This window comes from Salvelinus sp. IW2-2015, linkage group LG18 (assembly GCF_002910315.2).
Source record: "Salvelinus sp. IW2-2015 linkage group LG18, ASM291031v2, whole genome shotgun sequence".
NCBI classification, from domain to species: domain Eukaryota; kingdom Metazoa; phylum Chordata; class Actinopteri; order Salmoniformes; family Salmonidae; genus Salvelinus; species Salvelinus sp. IW2-2015.
In genome coordinates, this window is record NC_036858.1 from 54,420,442 (window position 1) to 54,437,216 (window position 16,775).

At 38.7% G+C, this 16,775-nt stretch overlaps 2 protein-coding genes across 2 annotated transcripts in view; one reads left to right on the plus strand and one right to left on the minus strand.

Moving 5' to 3' along the window:
- The window catches only part of LOC111978643 (myomesin-2-like), a 47,758-nt gene extending 30,983 nt beyond the window's left edge, over positions 1–16,775 (minus strand). The window contains exon 1 of the mRNA XM_070448608.1: positions 16,699–16,775. The gene's annotated coding sequence lies outside the window, so the exon portion shown is untranslated. The remainder of the gene's footprint in view (positions 1–16,698) is intronic.
- rnaset2 (ribonuclease T2) lies at positions 796–11,002 on the plus strand. Its single transcript, XM_024008834.2, has 10 exons — positions 796–1,016; positions 1,531–1,614; positions 2,853–2,907; positions 3,047–3,096; positions 3,219–3,276; positions 3,435–3,499; positions 3,611–3,724; positions 3,850–3,895; positions 9,886–9,957; positions 10,203–11,002. Exons 2-10 carry the CDS (start codon positions 1,538–1,540, stop codon positions 10,383–10,385), a joined length of 720 nt encoding a protein of 239 aa, XP_023864602.1. The 5' UTR covers positions 796–1,016; positions 1,531–1,537; the 3' UTR covers positions 10,386–11,002.

The following is a 16,775-nucleotide window of genomic DNA, read 5'->3' on the forward strand; positions in this document are numbered from 1 at the left end:
TATGGATAGGCATATGACTATATATAGCTTTTACATCAACCCTTAACATAATTTCTTACTTGCAGTAGGCTAGGCACATATCACGTAGTGTTGGTTATTCTTTGATCACTGAATAGGTCATAAAAACTGTATCCAGTTTGCAATATTTACAAAATTTGGACTGAGCACAATGTTCAGTTTACATCATTTAAATAATGTCATACTTTCTTTTTATTCAACTCTATCCATGAAATTGAGGATAATTTTGATATAGCCTATATTTGTGTTTATATTTATTAGCTTTAGGCTATGTTAATATAATATTGCTTAGCTCTATGCTCAACTGAAGGAACCTTAAGACAGAATCTTAAGATGACCTCCTGAAACCTGAACTGTAGCCAAGCACTATTTTTAACAAGAGATTGGGTTAACAGACACAGCAGTGTGATATGCCTAGGCTACGGCTATTCCTGCCAATAGCCTGAGGCAATGTCACACAGTTTGCTAGCTTCATGCAAGCACAATTCCTCCATTACTTATCTACAAGGCCTAAATGATACAATAACATAGCCTACTGTCTAAAATAACATTGTAAAACATTTTGCAATGTCTGACCATTTTTTTATAGAAGGATTACAGATAAATGCAATTGCAATAAAGATTCAACACATTTGTCTTATTTTTATTCAACTGTATGTGGCACAGTGGAATATCATCGTATGTGTGCGCGCCTGTGCGGTACAGTTGCCTACAGTACACGTTTCACATGATCTCACGTGACTTACATTTTCTGAGCATGTGACGCTCAGTTCAGCTGTTGCGGGAAACAATTTCACGGTATTGTTGTTGTAGGCTTCTACCAGACGTCTAATCGGACGGAGTGTGGCTGTCTCATTTTAAACCATAATAAGTGATACTAGTGGAATCTTCATATTGCTAATCTATCAAACGACATCTCTGTTGCCTCATCTAAATGGCCCTTCCAAACGTATAGTTGTATATACGAGTTTATTTTTAACCACAGGAACAAAACAGGGGTAAGAACTTATTGTATACGTCGTAGGTTACATTTAAATCTTACCCACACAGTCTACGTTAGCCAGGTGGCAGGCCCAGGTGATACTGGAGACCTTGTATTTGTAAAATAATGTACGTATGTAACCTTTTATACAAACTGAAGTTGCGCTCCCCCACATACACGTCAGGTTTGGTGGTTGGCTACAGAGTTGCGAAAAGCGTTCCATTATTTGACTGCGGTGTTGATGGGCGCAAATATAAGCTCAATAGTATTTGACAGGCACCAAAATAACAATCACGTCATGCCAACCATTATATAACTGTTTGTTACACAAGCTATCTATAAACTAAAATTGAAATAATTTATATTAGGCTTGTAATTATAATTGGCCTATAATTGTAAGAGTTATACTTCTACTTATAATAGGCTTTATAATTGTAAGTTTGCCTACCATCACATATTAGACCAGCTAAAATCAGATCATCTATGACCCAAAATCTACTTCTCCTAATTGTAAGTTTTCTTTGTTTCAGTGTAAATATGAAGTCATTAGCATTTGTTGTCCTGCTGTGCCTTGGCTGCGGTCTGATGACTTCCTCATTCGTACACGAACCGCCGTAAGTAACGTTACTGGTTATATCTGTCTGGTTAATGTCAGATGCCAACCATGGCCTCTGCATCAAGCCCTTAACTGTGTCTGTCATTCCAAAGTAAGTAAGTAGCCTTTTTCAAGCCACAATGGCCCATAGGGCAGCTTGATGTACAAGTACACACCCAGGACAGGAGGTTACCTCCAATCCATCTCCTTAATGTTGAATGCCAAGTAGCATGATCATGTCCCGTTTTTAGAGCTTTGTGTTGACCAGGGAACCTTCCAATCTCGGGAGGACACTAACCACAAGACCACTGAGTTGGTGTCATTCCATAGTCGGCCTCTATGCGAATTGAAGGCCATTAAATGAGTGAGGCACTATTTCACCTTTATTTAACCAGGTAGGCTAGTTGAGAACAAGTTCTCATTTACAACTGTGACCTGGCCAAGATAAAGCATAGCAGTGTGAACAGACAACAACACAGAGTTACACATGGAGTAAACAATAAACAAGTCAATAACACAGTAGGGGGGGGGGGGAATTAGTCTATATACATTGTGTGCAAAAGGCATGAGGAGGTAGGCAATAAATAGGCCATATGAGCGAATAACAATTTAGCAGATTAACACTGGAGTGATAAATCATCAGATGATCATGTGCAAGTAGAGATACTGGTGTGCAAAAGAGCAGAAAAGTAAATAAATAAAAACAGTAAGGGGATGAGGTAGGTAAATTGGGTGGGCTGTTTACAGATGGACTATGTACAGCTGCAGTGATCGGTTAGCTGCTCAGATAGCAGATGTTTAAAGTTGGTGAGGGAAATAAAAGTCTCCAACTTCAGCGATTTTTGCAATTCGTTCCAGTCACAGGCAGCAGAGAACTGGAAGGAAAGGCGGCCAAATGAGGTGTCGGCTTTTGGGATGATCAGTGAGATATACCTGCTGGAGCGCGTGCTACGGGTGGGTGTTGTTATCGTGACCAGTGAACTGAGATAAGGCGGAGCTTTACCTAGCATGGACTTATAGATGACCTGGAGCCAGTGGGTCTGGTGACGAATATGTAGCGAGGGCCAGCCGACTACAGCATACAGGTCGCAGTGGTGGATGGTATAAGGTGTTTTAGTAACAAAACGGATGGCACTATGATAAACTGCATCTAGTTTGCTGAGTAGAGTATTGGAAGCGATTTTGTAGATGACATCGCCGAAGTCGAGGATCGGTAGGATTATCCTAATGTTACACTTCAATTTAACTTTATTTCAGGCATATGTGGAGTAAGCTGATCCTGACTCACCACTGGCCGAGCACATTTTGCAGTGTAAGTTACTTTATTATATGGTTTCATGGCATAATAAACTCAACGTATCATGTGATGATCTGATCGTATGATTGATACGGTGGCCCTAAATTGCCAGATTTGCCAACTTGTATGACCAAATGAACATTTCTATTTGCAGATGGAACACTGTCATTCCAAATTTGACTACTGGACTTTGCATGGACTGTGGTAAGGAAGGACTTCCAACAAATTCAGTAGGAAAGTGCTTTTTTTTTGACTGACCAGATAACATAACATAAACTGTTTTGCATTCTATCTTTGTACACATTTGACCAATGTCTGTCTTACAGGCCAGATAAAGGCCAGGAATGCAATTCATCTTTGCACTTCAATGAAACTCTAATCCAGGTATGTTCTGCTGGGGGAAAAAAAACATTTCAAATACAAACATTTACAAAAGGCAGATTGAGCTTATTCATAACAAAATATCATTTTGATGGTAAAAGTAAACGTGTTTATATATTTTGAAATTAAGATAAATATTTGATAATGAATATGTTTTACAGGACCTACTTCCAGAGATGCAGAAGTGGTGGCCGGATCTTAAAATTCCAGAATCCTCTAGATTCTGGTCTGTTCCAGTTTTCTATTTTGTATTAATACTTTATTCCAGGTAATTGTTATATTTTCAGGTAACAATATTTTTCTAAACAAATGTTAGTGTTTGATCTTCTATTTACAGGAAATATGAATGGCAAAAACATGGAACATGTGCTGCAAAAGCGGAGTCCCTAAACAGTCAACACAAATACTTTGGCAAAGCCCTGGAGCTGTATCACAAGTTAGACCTTGATGGGTAAGTGTACTGAATTAACAATAAAGTACCCTCATGAAACATATGGGATAATGTATGGTTTCAATACCCTGAACCCTAATTTATGTTTTCTACTAGTTATTTATAAATTCTTTGTATGTTTTCAGGGTGATGAAGAAATGTAACATTGTGCCCTCTGAGACTTACTACACAGTAAGTACATGAAATCAATATTACTACATTACCAAGGACAATGTAATTTTTCACAGAGTAAATAGTTGCATGTTTAAACTTCAAGCATTACCGCATCGTATCAAACAACACACTATACAACACACTGTGTTTTGGGAAGATGGACAATTTTAAATGTGCGAGTATGTGATGTCAACAGTGACTCATTTACTGCAAGTCATTTGACTTACTGTTCCTGTTTACTTAGTTACTGGCAGTAAAATGACCCAGATGTGTGCATGCATTCAATACCAGGTTATCGGCCGGTATTGGCCTTTTACCACGATAACCGATATTCAATAAATAGGATGGATAAAAGGGAATCTCATGCTCAACTGAAGATTCACAGCCATTCCCATGATGTTTTATTATTGTCACAATGTAAGGAATCAACATTTGAAGCACATTTCTTGAACAATTGGTCTTTAGGATGGCAATTTATGAGAAATCAGTGTGGGAAAATTACACTTTTTAATTTCCCCTCTTTAAAACAGTACAGTTGAAGTCAGAAGTTTACATACACTTAGGTTGGAGTCATTAAAACTCGTTTTTCAACCACTCCAAATTTCTTGTTAACAAACTATACTTTTGGCAAGTCGGTTAGGACATCTACTTTGTGTATGACAAGTCATTTTTCCAACAATTGTTTACAGACAGGTTATTTCACTTATAATTCACTGTATCACAATTCCAGGGGGTCAGAAGTGTACATACACTAACTTGACTGTGCCTTTAAACAGCTTGGAAAATTCCAGAAAATGATGTCATGGTTTTAGAAGCTTCTGATAGGCTCATTGTCATCATTTGAGTCAATTGGAGGTGTACCTGTGGATGTATTTCAAGGCCTACCATCAAACTCAGTGCCTCTTTGCTTGACATCATGGGAAAATCAAAAGAAATCAGCCAAGACCTTTGTAGACCTGTAGACCTCCACAAGGCTGGTTCATCCTTGGGAGCAATTTCCAAACGCCTGAAGGTACCACGTTCAGCTGTACAAAAAATAGTACGCAGGTATAAACACCATGGGACCACGCAGCCCTCATACCGCTCAGGAAGGAGACGCGTTCTGTCTCCTAGAGAGGAACATACTTTGATGTGAAAAGTACAAATCAATCACAGAACAACAGCAAAGGACCTTGTGAAGATGCTGGAGGAAGCAGGTACAAAAGTATCTATATCCACAGTAAAACGAGTCCTATATCGACATAACTGCCATAAAAAAGCCAGACTACGGTTTGCAACTGCACATGGGGACAAAGATCGTACTTTTTGGAGACATGTCCTCTGGTCTGATGAAACAAAAATAGAACTGTTTGGTCATAATGACCATCGTTATGTTTGGAGGAAAAAGGGGGAGGCTTGCAAGCCGAAGAACACCAACCGCAAACGTGAAGTACAGGGGTGGCAGCATCATGTTGTGGGGGTGCTTTGCTGCAGGAGGGACTGGTGCACTTCACAAAATAGATGGCATCATGAGGGAGGAAAATTATGTGGATATATTGAAGCAACATCTCAAGACATCAGTCAGGAAGTTAAAGCTTGGTCGCAAATGGGTCTTCCAAATGGACAATGAGCCCAAGCATACTTCCAAAGTTGTGGCAAAATGGCTTAAGTACAACAAATTCAAGGTATTGGAGTGGCCATCACAAAGCCTTGACCTCAATCCCATAGAAAATGTGTGGGCAGAACTGAAAAAGATTGTGCGAGCAAGGAGGCCTACAAACCTGACTCAGTTACACCAGCTCTGTCAGGAGGAATGGGCCAAAATTCACCCAACTTATTGTGGGAAGCTTGTGGAAGGATACCCGAAACGTTTGACCCAAGTTAAACAATTGAAAGGCAATGCTACCAAATACTAATTGAGTGTATGTAAACTTCTGACCCACTGGGAATGTGATGAAAGAAAAAAAGCTGAAATAAATAATTCTCTACTATTATTCTGACATTTCACATTCTTAACATAAAGTGGTGATCCTAACTGACCTAAGACAGATAATTGTTACTAGGATTAAATGTCAGGAATTGTGAAAAACTGAGTTTAAATGTATTTGGCTAAGGTGTATGTAAACTTCCGACTTCAACTGTATATCATCAGATACTTTCAGAAGGCACTGTATTCATACCCCTTTACTTATTCTACATTTTGTTGTGTTACAGCCTGAATCCAAAATTGATTAAATATTTTTTTTTTCACCAACAATACCCCATAATGACAAAGGGAAAACATGTTTTTAGAAATTTGGGCAAATTTATTGAAAATTAAATACAGAAATATCTAATTTACATAAGTATTCACACCCCTGAGTCAAAACTTTGCAGACGCACCTTTGGCAGCGATTACAGCTGTGAGTCCTTCTGGGTAAGTCTCTAAGACAGGGGTGGGGGCCACAAAAAATCTGAACATGCAGTTGCTCATGGTTCTGCGTACCCACGAGGGGCTGCAGTTGCTCGTGGTTCTGCGCACCCACATGTGCATAGTTGTTACACAGCTAATTTCCTCAATTTTACACATTTTGCCATGGGGTGGAGATAAGATTTTGTGATTTTATTACTAATTTCATGCAATTCTACTCATTTTGCCATGGGGCTGAGAGGAAAATTAGCTATTAATAGTGACATAACAAAAGAAAAACTGCTAATTCACAACCAAATTTCGAAATTGCACCTCGTGTATTGCACCTTCTACTATTCTAACTTGAAACAGTAAGTTGAGACCCTAGCTCTTTATTTATTTTTTTATGATCCGAGGACCGGCCAGTTGCCCATCCCTGCTCTAAGAGCTTTCCACACCTGGATTGTGCAACATTTGCCCATTTATTCTATTAAATTCTTCAAGCTCTGTCAAATTAGTTGTTGATCATTGCGAGACAACCATTTTAAGGTATTGCTATAGATTTCCAAGTAGATTTAAGTCAAAACTGTAACTGGGCCACTCAGGAACATTTTGTCTTCTTGGTCAGCAACTTGTGTTTTAAGTCATTGTCCTGCTGGAAGGTGAATTCATCTCTCAGTGTCTGGTGGAAAGCACACTGAACCAGATTTTCCTTTAGGATTTTGCCTGTGCTTCTTTTTTATCCTGAAAAACTCCCTATTCTAAGAATTACAAGCATACCCATAACATGATGCCACCACCACTATGCTTGAAAATATGGAGTGTGGTACTCTGTAGTGTGTTGTATTGGATTTGCCCCAAACATAACACTTTGCATTCAGGACAAAACATTTTTTTTGCCACAGCAGTATTATGTGCCTTGTTGCAAACAGGATGTATGTTTTGCAATATTTTTATTCTGTACAGGCTTCCTTCTTTTCACTCAGTCAAATATATTAGATTTTTTAGATTTATATAACGCTTTTGTACCAACTGAGGTACTCAAAGGACTTTACATAGTAAATGGTGACCATTTTTGTGCCACAGCGCTCACCACCCATCAGGTGAGGAGTGATATGCCAATTAGAAATTAGGGGGATGATTAGGTGGCCTTGATGGAATGGGGCTAGGTTGGGAATTTAGCCAGGACACCAAGGTTAACACCCCTACTCTTAAGATAAGTGCCATTTTTAATGACCAGAGTGTCAGGACAACCATTTAACATCCCATCCGAAAGACTCCACCCTACACAGGGCAAGGGTGGTATGCTGCTAGCAATTGTCTCAAGTCAAACTCATCACAGCCTTTTTACCATTTTTGAATTTACTACAAACACTTACATCAAACTTCCAAATTATATTTATTGACAATAAGAAAACATATCCTTTTAAAATACATATTTACAGATGTAGAAACCTGAGGCAGGGACAAGTCTCTGGTTTATATTGCCCATCTTGAAATACCAGTGAAATACATTTAACATGTAATATCATTAGAAATAGGCCTAGAACAAGTCTGAGGTTTATACAGTCCATCATAACAGGCTAGACCAACTAATCAATCAGTTCTTCAACGCAATGCTAACCTGTGGAGATCAGGACCAGTATCCACAAAGCATCAGAGTAGGAGTGCTGATCTAGGACCTGTCTACATAATCTTATTCACTATGATTTAAAAAGGCAAAACTGATTCTAGATCAGCATTCCCACTCGGATATGCTTTGTGGATACAGACCCAGAGATCCACAGCTGTAGTTCTGAGGGGTAAAAGTAAATAAAAAGTCCCCTTGCTATCGACACGTTATACTGGCACAATGTTAAAAACGGGAAACATTAACATATGATAAAAAGGTACACATACAGACTATATATGTATTAAACTAGCCTGCAAATGGATCAAATAAATTCACTAAAGAATTTTGAGTATAAATGATTCCCTGTTTGGTTTTAGTATGTTGCCATTGCCCTGAAATTGAGAGGTCTCACAATCAGGTTTAAAAAGTAACGATGTGATCAAGGTGTGCTGGAAAAGAGCTTCAGATGGTGGACAGTCTGTGTCCACTAACAATTGCTGGTGAATCCTCTGACATCTTCAAAGACTGCTGTACTATAGTCTGTGTTACAGGCAACTTTACCATACTTCAATGGTTTTGGTAATGGTCCGAAACAAAGAAAGAACAGGGCAAATATGAAAGGAAAGGGTTGAGGCCTCATCCGCATGGTTTTTGAGGGGAAAGTCCCAGTTGAAATACCTCTCTGGCCTGCCTGTATGGTTAGTATTGTGGAGTAACTACAGTGTTGTTGATCCATCCGCATTGAATAACAACTTTATACATAATAAAAATTAAAAATAAACTCTATACAGAAGTTTGTTCTGAAGTGTCTGTCCTATATCTGAGCGATAAAGATCAGAAACTATTTATTTTTTTCTTTTTATACATGTATTTAACCCCTTATTTTAGGCATTAAACTAATCTCCATATATATACTGCCATTTGTTTTTTAAACTGGTACCTGGCTACCTTCAGACTAGTTTCGTGAGGCTTGTAGGTGTCCTAGAGCAAAACAACTGACATGTATGTGTTAGTGAGAGAATCACCTTTCCATATTAGTGTGTAGCCCAAACTGTGCTGGGCTGTACACACAGATGCTGGCAGATCGGCTGTACCGATTTCAGACAAGTCCTGTGACACTTGTGGGGGTCGTAGAGCAAAACCGTTCGGTCGCTACATATGTTGTGACAGGACCAATTTTCGGGATGTCTCATGGTCTGACAAACACCACTCAAGCTCTGCCACCTTTCACCGTCAATGCGGAACAGGATCCGGTAGATTGAGTCGCAGCCCATGCAACAAAAAAACAATCTCTAGTTTAAACTGACGGATAAAAAAAAAAAAATTGAATTAGATTTCCACGGGGGTGTGGACAACGACTCTAGGGGGTTTTAAACTCAGTAACTGTTTTAAAGTTACCATTGGCCTCATGGTGAAATCCCTGAGCGGTTTCCTTCCTCTCCGGCAACTGAGTTAGGAAGAACACCTGTATCTTTGTAGTGACTGGGTGCATTGATACACCATCCAAAGTGTAATTAATAACTCCATGCTCAAAGGGATATTTATTGTCTGCTTTTTTTTTTTTACCCATCTACCAATTGGTGAACTTCTTTGTGAGTCATTGGAAAACCTCACTGGTCTTTGTGGTTGAATCTGTGTTGGAAATTCACTGCTTGACTGAGGGACCTTACAGATAATTGTATGTGTGAGGTACAGAGATGAGGTAATCATTCAAAAATCATGCTACACACTATTATTATACAGAGTGAGTCCATGCAACTTATTATTTGACATGTTAAGCAAATCTTTACTCCTGAACTTATGGCTAGCCATAGCAAGAGTTGAATACTTATTGACTGAAGACATTTCGGATTTTTATTTTTTATTTGTTTGTAATAAATAAATACAAATGTAATCCATTTTAAATTCAGGCTATAACACAACAAAATGTGGAAAAAGTCCGGAATCGGACCCCAAAAACCCATGTCGGTCAGGTTCTAATAGCATGTGATGAGTGCTCGTGGTAAAATTGATTACGTCTGTTTTTAGTTTGACCTCATTGAAGGAAACATTCTCAACTTCTACAACGTGAAACCAAAGATTCAGTGTATTCATCCAAAGGTATCATGTTTTTTATATTTTGTCTTTGGGTAAAATGCAAACTCAAGCACAACTGGTTAATGGATATGCTACAGGTTTTCATTGAAGAGTATAGGATAACAAGAATTGCGTACCATTTTGTATTTAGAATACGTTTCTCTAATCATTCTACATGAAGAATAGTCATTGCACACAACTTAAAGAAAAAAATCATGAATCCTAACCCTAAATCTAGAATGTATCATTAAGTTATTTATTGTTTACAGGAAGGGAAGGTGCAAATCTTGGGGCAGATCGAGATCTGCTTCAACTCAGACTTTCAACTGGACGACTGTGAGCATTCTGAGACAGACACAGTGAACTTCAATGTTAAGGGTGCAGGGTTTAGTGTGTGTGACCATGCCACACCAGTCTACTACCCTCCCCTGAAGGGGAAACTGTTAGTGTAGTGGCTAGTGCGGTATGGTCACACATCCCTTTATAATCAGTGCCATATCTCACATGGAACATAGATACAGGAAGGTTCCACTTGGTGTGAGTTCGCACAGAAATACTCTATCTGAAAAACACTAACAGTTTTTAATTGAATGTGTCTACTGCTATTTGGATCTGTTTGCTGGCATTCAATAAAATTGTTCTGCTTGATTCTTGGAAACAGGGTGGTCATGTTGTAACTCAAGGAACAAATCAGCTTTTTTTGTTTATATATATAATACTTTGCAAATCATAATAAAATGTACGTAAATAAGAAGTTCCCCACAGAGCATCTTAGATGTGGCAGAGAAAGGGGGGAATATATGACACCAGGTATCGTGGCGGATGCTACATGTGATCGTCAGTCATGTAGTATGCAGTGCATTATATCCTGTAGAGGGGAGGGGCGTCCATGTTTGAGCCTGTCGATGTATAATGTGAGTTTGTGGAATGTAACACTAATGCCACCTGTAATATAGAATGACATTTGCTTTCAAGCGATTTGTGAGTCATTTTAAATAGGCCTTATTTTGTTTAAAGTATGGTCCTACATTTTGTTAAACATAACATTTAAAGTTTGATGCACAGTTTATGAAGAGGTCTGATGACTGCATTCATTAATTTTGTCTTTCAATATGTTTTTCATTTTGTTGTAAACTGTGTTGAGTAATTATGGTAAGAATGTGCGTGGTGGTGGTTAAAATGCATTGGTTAACATAAGTTATGGAGATGGCATTACTAAAGTCGAGATTTTCTGCGCACAGTTTAACAAGGCTATGATGATCATGATTTAACCAGATATAGGTATTTAACAATGTAATTTCTGCTGTTTAGTTAGTTTGATTTCATTGAATTGTGGGATAAGCTTTGGTTTTTAAATGGTGGCCTTATTTTGGTAGGTTCCAATCCTCTGTAATGTTTATGTACAATTCATTAAAGTAATTGTTCTATTGCAGCAGTTTGTACGTACTATTTACCCTGCAATTTGCTTTTTAGTGAATCCAGTTAACAAGCTTAAGTATGCACATTCAACTAAATGCCACAAGAGGTCAGAAAACCTCAACAGAACGCCAATGGCCAAAAGAGGCAGTATCCCTGTCTAACACTGTGTGGCATTGTTCAGTCTAACAAATTACACATTTTAAAGAAATGTTATATGCATAAAAAGTATACAATTATATAAAACTCCATGTCCAGGAACGCTGATGATTTTGACTTAAAATCCTGTATTTGTATTGTAACCCTCTCTTAATTTTAACACCATGTCAACTGCAGATGTATAGCCAGATGTATATTAGAACAAAGATGATGATTACTCCTGAGCAATTTTTAAGACATAAAAAAAAAAGTAAAGCTATTTACTATAGTGTTCACGAGTGGTAGAATAATAATGCTGGTGGTGTATACGCTAGTTGTACCCTACAGGCATGCCATTGATCTATCCTCATGACACCTTGTGTGTAAGAGATTTATAGGCTGTTGGAGTACATGGAACATTGTGTCATATCAGCACACTGAAGAGATTTGTCTGTTGGTGACTGGTGGTAAGTAAAGCTTATTTTTGCAACAAGTATTTTACATTTCATATAAAAGGGTTTTATCAAAAATATGACATGTGTATCTGTCCTGGGCACAATAACTTGTCTACTTATATTTCAGCATAGTTTAATATTCCCCTTGTGAACTGCATTTGAATCCCTGTCCCCAAAATAAGTTTTGTATTRTGGGCCTTGGCTGTCGGTAAAATGGATATTATGTGTGGTGCAATCAGTTTTATGTAAGCTGTCATCGTAGGATAAGAGGAAAGAGGTTATAGTGTCAATGTGAAATCTCATTTGCCAAGAACAGGCAGAACCAAATAGTTGTAGGGAGGCAACGGTTGCCTCAGTGGGTATTACACACATACACACAGTGAGATCCATGCACTACTCTTAATGTGCTTATTGAAGCTTATCAGTGAGTGAAGTAGTCAGGTTGATTCTTCCTGACAAAAAAAACTCTGGCTCGCAGCCATTCCGAGGGCTGAACAATGGCTCGGCTACATCACTGCTTCCTAATTGGTGACAAGGCCCATTAGAAATGCATTTCACTCTTCTTCCCTCCCTCTCCTTTTGGAGAGAGTTAAATGTCTTATGTCCTCAAGTCAACAGAGACAGCATGGGATAGTCACTGCACACAAGAGCACTCATGGCCTTATACCTCAGCTCCTCTATAGCCAGGGTAGTTTCCTCTTGGTGGAGGTTGTAAGTCAGATCCAGCCAACTGGCTTTTAAGCAGTGTGAATTAATAGGACCTGGTCCCAGAGATAATGGTCATGGCTGAGAGCAATTCTGGATGCCCTTGAAAGCAATCGTTTTGTCATTCACTCATATCTGTGGTAGAGGAGAGCAGAGATTCTGTGTTGGTTCTGCCCTTCTTCCTGTAAGGGTGACGGGCCGAAAAGGAAGTAACTTCACCATGAGTCATCGCCAGTACTCCCTGACTGGAGTGAGYGGGAATGTAAGGCTGAGTTTGGATTTGCCATGTGCAGACGTGGAGACGTTGTCTATCGACAGTGCCTTCGCCTCGTTGACCGAAGACGAGGGTCCTTATGAAGAGCTCCTGAATATAGCGCAAGTTAGTATACTAAAGCAGTATCTGTGTTTTACATGTTCAGTATCTGATATCCTTCATTACAACTTCCTGTAGTATAGCAGTAAGAATAGCCAGTGGATACAGAGGACACATACTGGAAAGGGGGATACCTAGTCAGTTGTACAACTGAATGCATTCAACTGAAATGTGTCTTCTGCATTTAACCCAACCCCTCTGAATCAGAGAGATGCGCTGTAGTTAGAGTATCCAACTATCTTATGTGTTGATCTCTAAAATGCTTCAATAGAAGGGAGGAGTTTGGAAGACATACAAATAACTATGATATACTGGCTAACTCAGGAATACATGAGTTGTTAGCAATACTACAGAGGCGATGCATGCAGAGTTCCTATATATTCCATTCGGTGCCTGTGTAGTCCTCAAAACCACAGAGCCTAGAAATACATTAATTCTCGGTGCTCAGTCTGTCCTCCAAAATGTAGTTAAAGACGGGTAATCATTCAGTGATGCACCGGTCAGGGACAATAAGAGAGATCTGTAGACTTTCAAACAAAGGCATTTTATGGTAGTAAGTTGGTTAAATCTATCATTGCTACTCACCTATGTGGTGATTAGAATTGTGTAGTTAGTTATATGTTAGGCCACTGTGTTCTTGGGGATCTTCAATGCTGGAGAAAAGTTTTGGTACCCTTCCCCAGATATGTGCCTCGACACAATCCTGTCTAGGAGCTCTACAGACAATTCCTTCGACCTCATGGCTTGGTTTTTGCTCTGACATGTACTGTCAACTGTGGGACCTTAAATAGACAGTGTGCCTTTCCAAATCATGTCCAATCCATTGAATTTGCCACAGGTGGACTCCAATCAAGTTGTAGAAACATCTCAAGGATGATCAATTGAAACCGGATGCACCTGAGCTCAATTTCGAGTCTCATAGCAAAGGGTCTGAATACTTATGTTAATAAGGTATTTCTGTTTATTTTTAATACATTTGCAAAAATGTCTAAACCTGTTTTCGCTTTGTCATTATGGGGTATTGTGTGTAGATTGATGAGGGGGGAAAACAATTTAATCCATTTGAGACTTTAATGTAACAATGTGGAAAAATACAAAGGGTCTGAATACTTTCTGAATGCATCAGTCATCTAAGGAATCACAACTTTTCAAGGAAATTAATAAATCCACAATAAGATCATGTCAACTGCAGATGTCTACCTCTATCAAGGAACAGTGTTATGATCAGGTATTATAATACTACTTAGTTAAGTGTAAAAACCTCTGTAGGATATTTAAAATCCTTTTCCTGCAGTTGCATAACCAAAGCGCCCTCTAGTGGCCTCATGGATGGAATATTAATATTTTAAATCATTTCATAATTAATAAAATAAATATAAACGTCCGAAAAGCCTGTGTTTCTACGTCAAACGGTTTTGTAATAGATGCTGTTTTGAACATGTGCATCTGCACAGGTGAGTTGAAAGCAGACAAGGAGACCTATCTTTTCACAGCAGACCTATAAACACCACCAGGGTTACCACTATGCCCTGTGACTCTCCAGAGAGTGGAGAGAACAGGAGACAGACGTGTGGCTGACAGTCTGGGTCCTAATGGATTGCTCTCTATATGAATCACAACACACCTGGCTTTGGGCAAGATAACTCTAATCAGCCACAGGTCAGACCTGGCTGCAAGTCAGATACTTCTCCACTTCGGTATCTCTGCCTTCAAGCCCTCTATAGCTTGTATGTTCCTGCCTAACTATAGTTCTTCCAGCCATTTAGACACAACAAAGCAAAGCAGTCCCTACCTAAGCAAGGGTTTGGACTGCACTGACAACCATGCCATTTCTCATTAATGTACATTATGATATTTGAGGGGTAATGTGGAATGGACAGTTTTTCAGGAGGATGTTTTGCTGACGTGAAATACATTACTTTTTCACATGATTGAGCATGAACAATGGCTCAAATTATGTGCTCAGTGAATCTATTCCAGTACCTTCTTAAAAAAGATAAATGTTTTCCATACTGTGTCTCGATTTCATTAAGCAAGACACATTTATTTTAATGAATGTCTACCTCTATCAAGGAACAGTGTTATGATCAGGTATTTTAATACTACTTAGGTAAGTGTAAAAACCTCTGTAGGGATATTTAAAATCCCTTTCCTGCAGTAGAATAACCAGTGAAATGCTTACTTACAAGCTCTTAACTACTTTGAAATAATAGTATACACCTCACACACATGGTTCTGTTTTTTTTTTTTAAAGAAGACACCTGTACCATGTCAGATATAGAGTTGAAATGCATTCAGTTTTGAGTTTGCGTCCCAATATTACACTTTATATACATCACAGACGACTGAAATATTACAAAACCGTTTGACATAGAAACACAGGATTTTCTGAGGTTTATATTTGTTTTATTAATTATGAAAAATATGAATATTCCATCCATGAGGGAGCCTGTTATATTCGGCGCATGTGACAAATACAATTTGATTTGTTTGACTACCAAGAAACACTCTGTGTGACCCTGATTTAGCCCACTGCATTAAAAGGTTAAGGAATGCAGTAATATGGATACACTACTACCAACCTTGCATTTCATAGAAGTTCATTTATTGTATGACTTGAACATAAATGTAAGGTTCTGATATACTGTATGAAATATCTGCATTAGACATATCATAAGCTTATACCTGCAGGCTAAAGTTCAGATCTACTACTGTATTCAGACAGTTATTAATTTTCAGCTCCATGGGGACCAGTGCTGTGTGAGAGGTTTACATAATCTGCTTGAAAGATCACTCGAAATTAGCTAATTTCATTGTGCTAATTGGCTTTTTTATTGTTCTGTAATAATATAGATATGTTCCTTTCAGTGGCGGTTGGTGCCATTTAAGAGGATGGAGGACGATAATTGTTTTTATGAGCATGGCCTTATTTCTATTACAGCATATTGGATGACTGTCATTCATATTCCGTTCACTCAGTTCAATGTAATATCAATAGGTTTAGGCTACTACATAATACTCAAATTTTCCCTATTCCCATCATGAGGTTACTACAACCTTACCTATAAATGAAAGTTTACAACGTAGGTGCACACAGGTCGAGAGGAAGATTTGAGGTGACAGTGACACATGGACAGACAGTGACACATTCTATACTGCCTTGCCCACTCTTGCCTGCATCTAGCTGATAGAGGGTGTAATGTAATCATTAGTCCAACAGTTGCAAACGAGAGTTTCTATTGGACAAATTCAGGTATGTTTATCCCCGTTTGCTTCCGTTTTAAGAAATGTTTTTCAACAGAATCAGCTGAATGAATGCACCCCTGATCACAAGCAAACAGTTCACTTTCATAGCCACATACTAAACAGCTTGTGTGTTCCTTCTCTCATCTACACGCTCTCCTCCTCGCCCTTTCCCTTCGTTTGTGAACTTCAATGTTCACCACATCAGCTGTCTGTTGACCAGGTGAAAAAACCTTTCCAAGCCAACCCGTCATACCATAACCGTTAAACACATCGTTGTCACCATTTTAGCTAAAGTAACGTCCTAGTCAACATAGCTAATAGAACTAACGCGTTAGTAAACCCGCTACAATCATGCAGTACAGTGTAGTAAGCAGTTTAGCAGTTACACCGACGGGCCCTGGTGGCAATACATTTGTGAAACCAAAAGCTTACCTTGACTTGGAAGAGTTCCAGTGTTGGATAGTGATATCCAACTAGCTAACATAGCATCCCTCTGTTTGAGCCAAGTG